The sequence below is a fragment of the Podarcis gaigeae genome (genome assembly GCF_964106915.1).
Source record: "Podarcis gaigeae genome assembly, chromosome: 1".
Classification (NCBI taxonomy): domain Eukaryota; kingdom Metazoa; phylum Chordata; class Lepidosauria; order Squamata; family Lacertidae; genus Podarcis; species Podarcis gaigeae.
In genome coordinates this window covers 64,518,429-64,532,583 of record NC_139678.1, presented here as the reverse complement: position 1 = coordinate 64,532,583, position 14,155 = coordinate 64,518,429, and the positions used below count along the sequence as shown (strand labels likewise).

At 40.7% G+C, this 14,155-nt stretch overlaps 1 protein-coding gene across 8 annotated transcripts in view; it reads left to right on the top strand.

Annotated features, from left to right (window-relative positions):
* DCDC1 (doublecortin domain containing 1) overlaps nt 1–14,155 on the top strand; it is a 267,210-nt gene that overhangs the window by 134,912 nt on the left and 118,143 nt on the right. For all 8 annotated transcript variants that reach the window (XR_014566754.1, XM_083748746.1, XM_083748748.1 and 5 more), the window contains exons 17-19: nt 436–496; nt 3,357–3,515; nt 3,848–3,999. Coding sequence is in view for 7 of the 8 variants with exons in the window: in XM_083748746.1 (XP_083604872.1) it covers nt 436–496; nt 3,357–3,515; nt 3,848–3,999 (372 nt within the window). In the remaining variant the exon portion in view is untranslated. The remainder of the gene's footprint in view (nt 1–435; nt 497–3,356; nt 3,516–3,847; nt 4,000–14,155) is intronic.

The window sequence follows — 14,155 nt, the reverse complement described above, 5'->3', positions numbered from 1 at the left end:
TGATGTTCAAAAATATTTGGCTGTCTGGTGAGTTACAAATTTTAAAAGCATCTCCTTTATGAGGGGGTCAGGTTTGGAAGTGGTTAAACAAGTACTGTTCCTATTTAGAAATCCCAGGCTAATTCCTTTTCTAAAACTAACAGAGATTTCCAAAGTGGAATTATTTATTAAATGTAGTTATGATATCTAAAGTTGCAATCCTGTACCAACCTGCCTGGAAATAAGGATCATTGAACTCAGTGGAACTAACTTTTGAGTTAATATGTTATAAACCTACAATCTGTGCACACTTTCCTGGGAGTAAGCCCCACTGAGTGTCAAGTGGGATTTATTTCCAGAAAAATCATTCATAGAATTCTGCTGTAAGTTGTGCTGTAAATAGAAAATGCTGTATGCTTTTGATGATGGTTAACTTAAGAAACATTTCTCTTACAGAGACAAAAACAATATATATCAACACTGGGAGTTTGGAATTGATGGTTGTATCCATCCTAAGGTGTGTGAGATATATAAGCATTTTTTTTAAAAAAAATCTATTTATTCCCAATCTTCAGACTCCTACATGGAGACCATTAAGGCATATATGCATGAATGGTTAAATATGGCCTCCTACATGAACAATATAAATGTTTTCTCCCTTTTGTATTGTTGCATTGCTTGATTTCTCTCTAAGAATACCATAAAAGCATTTTATGATAGTATTTTCCTTAAACTTCTGACTGCTGTGAGCTTTGCGTTTTTATTTTCCCATTTTTCTAATCAGTACTATTCACTGACATGTTGATTTTATTGTGTTTATTAATTTGTGGGTGGATTTATAGGTGTATCAAAGTTCGGCTTTAGTCTAACCGCAAATGGTGCAGCACTGATCTTGGCCAGAAATCAGTATTCCTAGCTGAAATACTCTTACTTGCTTAATCTGTTTCTACCCTACTCTCAGCAATTCTCTATGTCACTGCAGCCCTCACAAGATACTGTGGGTGGGTGTGGAGTTTGGGAACGCAGCAGGAAAGGTGATGCAAGAAAGCCTGACCAGACTTCGGCATTGGCTACAGCTGTATATAACTTGACATCTGGTTGGGGACAAATTGGTATATATTCTTGAGTGATTTTCTTGAGTGAAATGCTTTCTAGAATGTTTTCAAAATGCCTAATTACTTAATATGCGTACCTTAATATATGTGTGTAATACAATTGACTTGATGTGTAGTCTGTAGCTGGTCTCACTTGCTTGAGACTTTGCTCAGAATGCTCTTTTAGTTCTTGTTTTGCGCATGTGTCACAGGTGTAGTCGTTACTGTGGTTAGGTTTATCTGTGCCGGCCTGCTTTGTGTAGATAGTGTTATTTGGCGGTGCATGCTGTAGTTGCATATCTAAGATGGACAACATGCCTTTTGCACCTGTACTTTTCCAACACTTCAGTGCGAAGCACAACAGTGCCATCCTTTTCACACCAGGCTCAGCCCCTTAATCCCATAGACTTCAGCCCTGCGTCTGGTACAGAGACCAGAAAGTTGTCCTTAAACAACAGGTGATCCTAGCGTAACAGTATATATTCAGAATGCCCTAGTTTTGAAATTCGGAAAGTCTTCATTTATTTCCTTTACAGTTTTGCTCATTAGATAAAGCACTGTTTCACAGAAAAATGACTTCAGGATCTCATCTATTCTAATTAAAGGCTTAAAGGAAATAACAAAGTTTGAAAGGAAATTATAGATGTAATATGCATTCTGTAAGCATAAGAACTCTGCAATGAAGCCTAGGCCACCGTATTTTAGAGAGCCCCTGTTTTCATATAATCCCTGATATTAATATACATCATGTTGGGCTGCTAATCCTTAACCCAGGTGGTGCCAGGGTATGGCGAAAAATATTCCTCGGTTTAGCCCCAGCAACAAAAAAGGAACATATGGGTCATTTTCACCAAAACTGGACCAAATGATTTATTGGCGGTGGAATGGGTTTTGAGGGCAAAAAGAATGTAAGCAAAGGCTTGCCTCATTTTGGGGGTCAGGGAAAACTTTAGTATTTGTAGTGACTTTTGGTGGGGGCAGCGTTGCTTATTAATAAGATGAAACAGGAGAATTTCAACATCTCTCTCACTTTTAAAAATGGAAAACGCTTTAGTGCTGCTTCAAGGGAAAGCAAAGTTGCAGTGAACAGCCAATCACATTATTCAGTGCCTCAATGAGAAGAATGCTTGTTTTCTACCTTATGCCAGTGGATCCTTTGTCAGCAGAGCAACTACACTAAGCTAGGCATGCAGTAACATTCATATCATCACAGAGACATGACTCATATTCTGCAGGCATAGCGAGGGTTCCACCATATCCAGTAGCCATCCACTGGCATATATTTTGAGAAGTTTTATAAAAGGCCTTCATGAAAATGCCAGTTGTGAGCTAAGTTGACCCTTAACAATGAATGGCACACCATGATGTTCATCCAAAGAAATCTAATGTCATGTTTAAAGGTAAAGGGACCCCTGACCATTAGGTCCAGTCGTGACCGACTCTGGGGTTGCGGCGCTCATCTCACTTTATTGGCTGAGGGAGCCGGTGTATATCTTCCAGGTCATGTGGCCAGCATGACTAAGCTGCTTCTGGCAAACCAGAGCAGTGCACGGAAACACCGTTTACCTTCCCGCCAGAGCAGTATCTATTTATCTACTTGCGCTTTGACGTGCTTTCGAACTGCTAGGTTGGCAGGAGCAGGGACCAAGCAGCGGGGATTCGAACCGCCGACCTTCTGATCGGCAAGTCCTAGGCTCTGTGGTTTAACCCACAGCACCACCCACATCCCCAATGTCATGTTTAAGGAGGGCTTTAAGCATGGGAAATGGAAAGTGGAAATGTGTGGGGAGACAATGAAAAAACTAGGAAAAAATGATTGGAAGTGGGAAAGGAAAGTGAATAGTAGAATTCTGCATATATATATATATATATATATATATGCATAGATTGAGCAGAAACTATAGTGATGGAATCATATATTGATCAGAAAGGAAAGTTTGGTTGGAGGAGGATATAGGCCATGTTGCGCCCATGTATAATATCAACTAAAGCAACAACAACTGCAGCAAACATCTGGAAGGGTCTTAGTGATTTTTTTTAATACTTACATGTTACAGTCTGTATAATTATTCTGTACATTCTGTATAGAGTTGCAGTTTTGCATTAGTCAAATGGATGGAAGTTGTAAACAAAATTGTGTAGATGCTACATATCTTTTAATGTCATTGCCTCGTATCAGCAACTTTTCCTCCCATAATTCCCCGTGCTAAACTGTAGATGGTTGTCTTTCTACTGATTGCATCCTGGTATGTGTTACTACTCTGCCTTTGTCCTTTCCTACAGGCTTACCCTGAGTTTGTCCTGACCTACCTAGAGGAGCTAAATGTAAGAGAGGAGGTGACCCAGACGGAATACTGCACACACCATGGGGCCCAGTCTCCAGTTCATCGAGAGACAGATAGCAATGCAGCAGAAGAGGTCACTGTATCAAGCCAGAGGCAGGTCAGAGCAGTATTTTTTTTAAGGAAAAACATTTTGAAAGGAAATGCTGTTGCCCTTCACAGTTTAATATCAATATTCAAGTCAAACCATTTCTGTATGTGTGTATGTAAAGACAGAGAGAGAGAGCATTTAACTTGAATATTAATTACATACACATGTTCGAGAAATAGAAGCACAACATACAATCACAAACAAGCACATTTTTTTTTCAATAGCTCCTCTCCCCATGGGATAATATTACTTGTTAAAATGTACCTGCCAAAATATGCTTATGTAAATATTTGTATGGAGCACAATATATATTCATTGTATGTGTGTTCATAATTTAATAGGTCCTGCAAAATGATGTCTGCAATGAGAAGCAACTTTCAGGACCTTTGGACGCCCACTTAAGGCCTGAAGGTCCCTCGGGGGGGAATAGGCAGCTGACAGTGGCACTGGTGAGGAAACTAGAAGAGAAACATCCTAAGGCCTCAGCTCAAAGGTAAGCCACTGACAGAACTGATATTTATTGTTCAATGACATTAGATGTTTTCCTTCAGTTTCATGTAAGATTGATTTCCTGGATATTATTGAAATATCTCAGAAGCCCTCTGGCTTGCAAGCAGACATGGAGTTTTGACCAAAACTAACGGAAAGGGGTGACATTTATGCAGGTTTTTTTTTTAAAAAAAGAAAAAGATTGATGTGTACACTATGGAAGAGGATCACTGAGGTAATTATTGTTAACTTATTATGCATAGAAGAGTAAAGTGTATGATTTGGTTACATGCTTTGTTCTACTGAAGTTAATTTTATATGAGTACATCATTTATGCATTTGATGCATTTTTACCTACAATATGATACAAAGGTAAAACAACAATATTAAAATTCAAAACTAATAAGCAATATTACATAGACCCCTCCACTTTTTCTGCATTGGGTGTTATATGGCAATAAACTCACTGGAAGTACTTAGGCTCTAGTACTCACAAAGCAGTTTGCATGAATATGAGATGTTTTGCATAATATTGAAATATATTTTATATATTAATTCCCTCTCTTGAGAGTGGATGTGGGCTTTGAAACTGTGTTTTATGTTCAAACAGAGATTGATCATAAATTTCAATCTTGTATTTTGGCAATTTCCCCATCTTTCCCGGCTGCTTAGGATTTGAACATGAAATGTGGAACGGTATTCTGAGTGGGCATTCCATTATGTCGCAACGTTCTGGTCAGATGATGCAGCATGGTGCAACTTTCTGCATTGAGTTGATGAAACAAACCCAGGGATTCTTAATATTGATGACATAATAGGCATAGAGTACCTCTTTAATGACTACCTTTCACCTTCTGTGGTGATATTTCAGAATTGACAGATTGCAAAAAAAAAAGTGTATGGTTAAAAGATGAAATTCCTGATTGAGGACCTGGGAGTGACAAGATTCTTTGAAAACATTGGGAGGGGCGGGGGCTCATAACCAAATTCTGTTCTGTCCATAAGAGCATAGAGGATGAAGAGCAATGTTTTCTATAGTTTCATAATATAAAAATAACTGACATTCATTATATCCTCACAAATCGTACCCACAGGTTTCTAAAAATCTTTCAAACCTAAATCTTTAAACATTTCCCCCATTTACAACATTCCTTATGATCCTGGGAAACAAACTATTCAGCATTCTGCACAAAATTTACTAATACTTATTGTGGGTTGGGTGTCACTGAGAACCCAACTGCATTTGCAGATATTTGCAAGCAACCAGCACCCTCACACCAGCAGGTGGCCAGACTTAATGATAACTCTCAGTTAAAGGCCTTTAGTTGACCACTATTCTCTGTTCACATAAAGATCTTCACAAAATGTGCTGTTTAGGGTTGCCCTCAACACTTCCAGGGCAATATGCCACTGGCTTCCTTCACAAGAATCAATGAAATCCGTAGATTTGATTATCAGCTTCAACACTAAACTACCTGTGTGAGAGACAAGCTTGTCCCTTTGTGTGACCTGTGGGATATGTTTACTAACACTTTCCTGCAATGTTTCATGCCGTGTGAATCCTACAATTGATGAACAATTAATGCCATTCACGGGAAGATGTCCAATGAGGCAGCAACATGCCGTCCAAACCTGTGAAGTAAGGCATACAGTTCTGGCTGTGTTGAGATTCCAAAACATCTTATGCATATGATAGACACATGTGAGGAAAGAATAAGGGGCTCTAAGCAGCTCAAAACCTAGGTGAGACAGTGGTTGAGAAACTAACACCAGGCTTACAGGGTTCTGGGAGAAATATAACAACCAATAACATCTTCTCAAATGTCCCTGGTCAGAGAATTAGCTGATTCTGTTTGGCACTTTTTTCCCCCTAGGCCCACATATTCCCTGAGAGTTCCTTGCCTGAAAATCTAGAAGTCACTAGAGCTGGATTATTGGTTCTCAAGAACATTTGACCCTTGTTAGTTGTACTAAGGAAAGGAAGGATGTCATTCCCCTTTCTTCAGTGCATAATGATACAGCAATCTCACAGAAGGAATCCAAGCATGAGACAATTCATTATTTAGCTAACGGTAGAGTGGACATTTGTGAGAGTCTCCTTATACACTTCCAAATGCATGATCCAATAGTGGCCACTGTTGTTATTTTCAAACAGAGTGGACTTTGCCTAAATGCCTCTATTATATGGAAATATATGTGTTCTGCTTCCTGGTAGACTTAAGTCTTGAGCTGAACAAACTCTGGACTGACCTGAGAGAGCTCAATCACTAGAGCCTGAGACTCTTAATATCAGGGCTGTGGGTTTGAACCCCACATTGGGCAAAAGATTCCTGCATTAGAGGGACTAGTTGACAAGCACGGTCCCTTCCAACTCTAAAATTCTATGATTCTACGAGTCTATGAAAAAGCCACCTTCCTTGTTGTATCAAGAGAGTTAACCTCAGAAATGATTTTTTTAAAAAACTGCAGGGCCAGTTTGTGCAGATCTTTGTGTTGCTCTGCTCAGCAAGGAGCAGAATGTAGGTAAAACATGAATTAGCTGTTTTTGCCTGTCATTGGCTCTTGTTCCACCTACTGTTGGTCTCGCTGCATTCTGCCCTGTCAGTTCCAATGGGCACCACTGATTAAGGGGCACAGGGGAAATCTACAAATAAGACTGAAGAGGCTGAGAAGAAGCAGGTCATTTATTCTGGGAACCACTCCTGATTTCCCAGTTCACATTATACCTGCACAATATTGAATTATTCGCCAAGATTTGTGGAGTGCATAGATGCACATGCAGAAGAATGGTGTGTGTAAATGAAAGATATTTCATGTAATACAAATTGATACTGTTATTATGAAGACTTTGCAATACAAAGTGGCACTCGATGTCTCACATTCGATTGATTTGTCTATTCCAAAACAAAATAATTAGTATGGCAGATGATTTTTTCCCTCCTGATAGGCACTTCTGCCATTCAGGTCAGTTCTTCCCAAAATCCAATGGGCAGATGGTGGGGGATGTTGGTCATATGGAATAATGCATTGAAAGTGAACTGTTGGCAGTAAATGGATACTTTTATGGTGGGTGGCTTTATAGAATGACTCCAAGGTAGAGCAAAGATCTTGCATGAGGCAAGTGAGACATCCTTGTCAGTGTAAACCTATGGCTTGTATCCAAGGTGGTGCAAGTAGACCAGTCGGGCTTTCTCACTCCGTCCTTCCCACTGCTGTTGCTGTGCACCGGAAAATACTCTCTTGGGAGCCACACACACCAGCCCGGAATGTCATGGGATATTTCATAGGAGTCTGTAGGGAGAGGGGAGGATCAAAATAAATTGAGTAGAGGCATCTTAAGGGAGAAAAGCTGTCATACACATGTCCCCCCCCCCCCGCCCAATGCCACATTCTACACTATTCCAAAAATCCCTCCAACTCTCAGGAGCAGCTTTCCAGGGTGCAATGGGATACAATAAGGAGGGGTGGAAGCCCCATTGCACAAATCAAACTTCACCCACATAACTCTGCACCCCAGCCTCCATCTACTTCACCTACGCATATTTAGATCTGCCAAGTATACATTTATCCTGCTTGTACCTGCATGCAGAAATCCACATTAAAAGCACAGCAAAATGCATTGCCCTATATAATTTTAGGTATATGAATAGTCCCTATGACTTTTACGGGACCACTTGCTCCCTTACAATTTGGCCCTTCCGCCTAAATCAGTAGTTCCATGTCAGGTATTTATTGGGGGGGGGGGGGGAAATCCAGAAGATTTAAATTAAAATGTTATACTTTATCTTTCATTGCCATCAATGGCAAAACATATTAACAGGGTTTTGTCTTGATCTATATAACATTGACCATCTACCCTTTTCCAGTAGAAAGAAAATTCCTATAAATCACAGGTGAAATATTTAGTTTATATAGATACAACTAAAAGCACTTTTATTTCCCATCCTTTTTTTTTGCAGTGAAAAATTGAAGAATTTGTTTTTTTCATATATATATATATATATATATATATATAATTTCTTAAAACATAACACATGGGGTTTTCTGTTTTCATGAATCAATTTTTCAGTATACTTAACCCCCACATTGTACTTTGTGGGAAAATTATGATGGAGTGAATCTTTTCACTGAAAACTCAAGCTTTTCCTCATGATTTATCTGCCATATAAATGTTCTAAAGGTTAAAGCTTTGAATTGGGGACAAATTAGCTTTCATTACATGCTTTAGTTGAATCTTGACAAAATTACTCAGCTCTCTGTTTGAGCTAGATAATTTAAATTCATTTTTTTCTGTTCTTTTTAGATACAGCAATACAAACCTAACTCAACGTGGTACAGAAGTAATATAGCGGCTGTGTTTCATGTTTTTCACCTGCCGGTGTGAGGTTGTGGTTGTTTGCGTTCTTATATTAAATTGAGCAACTTACCTTTATTTAAATTAAATAGAAGTTGTTTTGGGGGGGGGGGGAGAACTGTAGCAGCCAACAAAGCATGGTGACCCAGCTTGTCACCCAGTGACCTGTGAGAAGGAAATAATGAACTGTGAGTAGCTGTCATCTTAACTGCTTCTGACAGTTTGGCTATGGGCACATCTGTGTTAGTTGCATGGAAAGGCCTTTGTTGTTTTCCCACTAGTGACTTTGCAGACCGCTGTGGGGTTTGCTCGCTGCCCTGCTCCTCTACTTCCCTCCCGTTTTAGCAGGGAAAACAGCTGCCAATGATGGTCTTGACATTTCTTTTAATGATTTACTTGGCATTTATTTAATTATAAAGTACAAATCATATTGATGTATTAAGCCTCTTTGGATATTTTGACGGAAGTTAGGATCCTGCCACAGTTACGGTTTTGCAACCCGTTTGGTCCTACTTCCACACTCTGCATTAACTCTAAAAAAGGTTTGTCTCATAGCTTGTCTACATAATAATTTTGGCTTTAGACCGTCTCAGTTTTAAATGATTAATTTTTACATCAACATTTTAATCATTTAAAAACTACTACAGTACTACTATTAGTATTGCTACTACCACTGTCACAGTAGTCCCATGTAAACAATTGTAGTAATAATTATTACTGCATGTTTGCCTGTTTTCCTTTCATGGTTTAGACCAGGATTGCCTTTTTTATTCTTATTTAAACTTAATGCTTATGAGCCAGAGATACGTGAGGGAAAATTAAATGTTCACAGTGGGCTTCTTGTTTTCCCTTCCCCGCACCATTTTCTATTCCTCCATTCGTCTACCTCCATGTGTGAAAAATGCTTTTAAAACTCTTCTAACTTTGAAAAGCAGATTCTCTCACAGCAAAGAAAATGAAATGCCCCACTTTCCGGGCAGTGTTCCTCGTGCACATATGTGCTCAGTGAAACACCAATTTTTACAGTTGGAAACAATCTTAATTGCTCTTCCTTGATGATAATTCATTCTCAAGTAAAACAAATGATTTTTCTTTCTGAACTGCGTAAAATAAATCTGGAGCTATTATGCAAGAAATGATATACAAATGATTATTTTTGTTCTGCAAATAAACTTGGATATTTGGGGCAGTGCATTTCATGACAGTTTAAGAAGGCTATTTGAAATGCTGGTCCTAAATCTTATTTATAATTTAAATAAGTAGAAAAAGCAACCAACGTGAACAATAAATTATGATCCATTTTCAAAGATGGCAATTTTAAGAAAGTTTTATAACCCCTCTTATATCAGTGACTGAGGGCCAAACTAGCTGAGACACCATTTACAAAGTAATTGTGTGATAGGTTTTTAAAAATGAGTAACTTGAATCCCAATCTGTATTAGTCAGATGTCCTGAACGTAGTTGCTTTCCTGCAATGCAAATAGGTGGCATGACCCCCCAAGTTCTGGATCAGGACCATGGTGGGAGAGGAGGTGCACTAGTGCAGTGGGATTCCTCCTCCCCACCTCTATGTGTGCACCCTTTGCCCTCCCCAAATCTGCTCAAGAGGGTTGCAGGGAAACCCAGGAACAGATTTAGGGGGGTGCAAGGGGAGGAGATGGGGAGAGTGTTCTGTGGTGCAAGGAAAAATGCTTGCACTGGTAGAATGGTTGCCGTAGCACTATGTTGAATGCAACCCATTCTCCCCCAATCTCTTAACCATGGTTAAAAATTGGGAGTTCCTTGGGACTGTATGCCTTTCCACCTCTCCTCCTCCTTTCCCTTGAGGTTGTGTGTTCCCCTTTCCTCTCCCCCATTCAAATTCCCCATCCTTTCCTTTTCCATCCACCCCTCCATTCAGCCTTTATTGGCATGATCCTTACCTTTTTCAGTACTATATAGCATAACTTCAATGAGTTAAGTGCTAAATATCTGATTCTGGTACAGATGTGAACTGTGGCTAGTGGTAACCATAATTTGCCTGACTCAGGTGGCGTAGCAAACTATGGTGACTGCATGTCAGGCCGTAGAAGGGGGAATTGTTGCTGAAGCAGAGGGGGAGATGCCGATATGAAGAAGGTGCACTGCACGTATCTGGCAACTGCACCATGGTTTGGCAGAGACATCTGAACTAAGCCATTACGTCTGCCGTGAGCCTATGTAAGAAATTAATCATCACATTCAATATGTATCAGGCTTGTATTTAACCAGTTGCCTCTGGTGGTAAAAAAAGGCACTATGTAGTCAGATGCCCTTCCCCCACTGTGATGGGATAGAGCCACATGGTCAGCCATTACTGTGCATTTATGTAGGGTTGTGCCATGAAGGCTTTCTCTTTTCTTTCTAGCCTTATAGTCCCAGGACCATACTACATGCTTTTTGTGTGTGTGGAGGCTGCACTGCCAGGTGGATACATTCATCTAACCATAACATTCTACCCCAAAGGAAAGAATCCTGGGGGAAAAGCAGTTATCTGACTCCACAAGACTCCCCTGTCATTTCACAGTGCTTACGCCTCTTTGTAAATGTAGATGCTTTTCATTTCCTGTCCTTCCTCTGTCTCGGTTCTGCGGTGCACATCTTATCTGACTTAAGCCCCCACAAACAGGATTGCATCCTGGAGAGTGGCTGTCATCTCTTCAGCAGGTCTGCCCCCGTTTCATTACAGTGCAGATGGGAAATCCCATTCTTGCCGCTGCGATTACAATAGTGCTGTGCAAGTGACCTACTCAGATGTTTTCACAGTATCTTTAAACATTGAGGGAGGCTTTGAGAAATGTGTTTAAAGAGAAAGGTATCTACTGAAAGCTTGTGGATGAGATGTAAAGACATGGGGATTTATCAGCAAAGCAAGAGCGGTACAGGTTTGTGTGGGGTGCCCTCCGCCCCGCAAGGAAGAGACAAGTATGATAAATGCATGACACAAATAAAACTAAGCGTATTTGAGAACAGAATATATGTATATTTTATAAAACAAATGCCTGAAAATTTTGCAAGATCATGACTTGTGGCTCCTACGGAACTTAAGGTGGCATTATGTTTACTCCTTTGGGCTGAATGTATTCTTTTTATTTGCGAGTTATGTGTGTCTGTTTGCATGTGGCCTGAAAACTGTCCTTTATACCAGGGGGTGGGCATAAGATATATTGGGATCTGCTAGTTGCTCTCTGGTTTGCAGTAAATCAGAAAGGTCTCCTCTGCCCAATGCAGCAAGTAAAATTTCAAGTAAAAGGCATTATCTGCCATGGGTATCCTAAAGCCAGTTACTTATTTCGCCTTCATGCTCAGTGTTCCTCACCTGTAAAATATGAGTATTGATTGATTACTGTTGAGCACGTTTTTGCACAAGTGTGAGGGCTACTTTTAGAAACCATGTTAGAATCCCTATCTGTAACAAACAGAGGTGTAGAGTTGTACTTGGATTTGCAGATTACCCTAGGGTATGAGTCATGGGCTAGAAAGTTCCAGAAAAACACCTGCTTCTGCTTCATTGACTACGCAAAAGCCTTTGACTGTGTCAACCACAGCAAACTATGGCAAGTTCTTAAAGAAATCAGAGTGCCTGGTCACCTCATCTGTCTCCTGAGAAATCTCTATGTGGGACAAGAAGCTACAGTTAGAGCTGGATATGGAACAACTGATTGGTTCAAAATTGGGAAAGGAGTACGACAAGGCTGTATATTGTCTCCTTGCTTATTTAACTTATATGCAGAACTCATCATGCGAAAGGCTGGACTGGATGAATTAAGATTGCCGGAAGAAATATCAACAACTTCAGATATGCAGATGACACAACTTTGATGGCAGAAAGTGAGGAGGAATTTAAAAACCTCTTGATGAGGGTGAAAGAGGAGAGTGCAAAATATGGTCTGAAGCTCAACATCAAAAAAACGAAGATCATGGCCACTGGTCCCATCACCTCCTGGCAAATAGAAGGGGAAGAAATGGAGGCAGTGAGAGATTTTACTTTCTTGGGCTCCATGATCACTGCAGATGGTGACAGCAGTCACGAAATTAAAAGACGCCTGCTTCTTGGGAGAAAAGTGATGACAAACCTAGACAGCATCTTAAAAAGCAGAGACATCACCTTGCCGACTATGGTTTGTATAGTAGTGATGTATGGAAGTGAGAGCTGGACCGTAAAGAAGGCTGATCGCCAAAGAATTGATGCTTTTGAATTATGGTGCTGGAGGAGACTCTTGAGAGTCCCATGGACGGCAAGATCAAACCTATCCATTCTGAAGGAAATCAGCCCTGAGTGCTCACTGGAAGGACAGATCCTGAAGCTGAGGTTCCAATACTTTGGCCACCTCATGAGAAGAGAAGACTCCCTGGAAAAGACCCTGATGTTGGGAAAGATGGAGGGCACAAGGAGAAGGGGATGACAGAGGATGAGATGGTTGGACAGTGTTCTCGAAGCTACTAACATGAGTTTGACCAAACTGCGGGAGGCAGTGGAAGACAGGAGTGCCTGGCGTGCTCTGGTCCATGGGGTCACGAAGAGTCGGACACGACTAAACGACAACAATGAGTCATGAGGTGTAATTGATAATTGGGTCTGTCCTCTGATGCATTATTTGTATCTGGTTCTGTAGCCCCACCTTCAACTCCAGAACTTGATGCAAATTAGCGGCATGGCAGGGGGTACAAAACCAGGTGCAAGATGTGATTCCTATACAATGGAGTTCCCATTAAAAAAAAAGCACTCACCATAGCTCTGAATGCTCACTTATGATTTACATTGGAAAGTAGTGTAACCTGATCAAACATTCCACTCAGTATATTCCATAAACACCTCGGGTTACAAACACTTCAGGTTACAGACTCCGCTAGCCCGGAAGTAGTACCTTGGGTTAAGAACTTTGCCCCAGGATGAGAACAGAAATTGTGTGGCAGCGGAGTGGCAGCTGTGGGAGGCCCCATTAGCTAAAGTGGTATCTCGGGTTAAGAACGGCTTCAGGTTAAGAACGGATGTCTGGAACGAATTAAGTTTGTAACCAGTGGTACCACTGTATTTGACAAATATCCAGTATTCCCCACAGCCCTTGCATAGGAAAAGCAAAGATTCTCCATCATTTCCAGATAACTTGCACTCTAGACGTCATCTGAAGGCTTTCTAATTTGTCAGCATTTGTGCTTCTGAAATAGCATCACATTAGTTTATCTCTATTTTTTCCTTTCTTGTCAAGCCTCTTGTACTACCTTAAAGCCATGCAGTACTTTTTGCAAGGTATCCAGTGGCTGCTCTGCCTTTCTTCCAATGGAAGCTGCGGCTTCCTCACAGATACTCTCTTGAACTGTGTCATACATGTTTCTGGTGTACTCTTATCAGCAACATGCCCGTGGGTTTGTGGATGGCACATGCTCTCAGAGCTACAGCTGTTGTGTGTCTTTCTGCTACACCTTCCTAGGCAATCTGCCCTTGGGTCTCCTGATGGCACACTTTCTGGGTTGCAGCTGTTTCTTCATCTGCCTTCAGAACTGTTCCCTCAGACATGTCCAGAGATGCCATGTAGTCTTCTCTACACCCTTTCTTCATGCGCTTCTAGAGGGGGTTTACTGCCAGGACAAATGCACTGTATGGATATGTGATTCTGCTTTTTCTCTTAGAATGAGTTTTCTGTACTCCTCAGATTGCAGGCCGATGTTTGCATACTGTTACAGATAGGTAGCCGTGTTGGTCTGCCATAGTCAAAACAAAAAAAAATTCCTTCCAGTAGCACCTTAAAGACCAACTAAGTCAGTTCTTGGTATGAGCTTTCGTGTG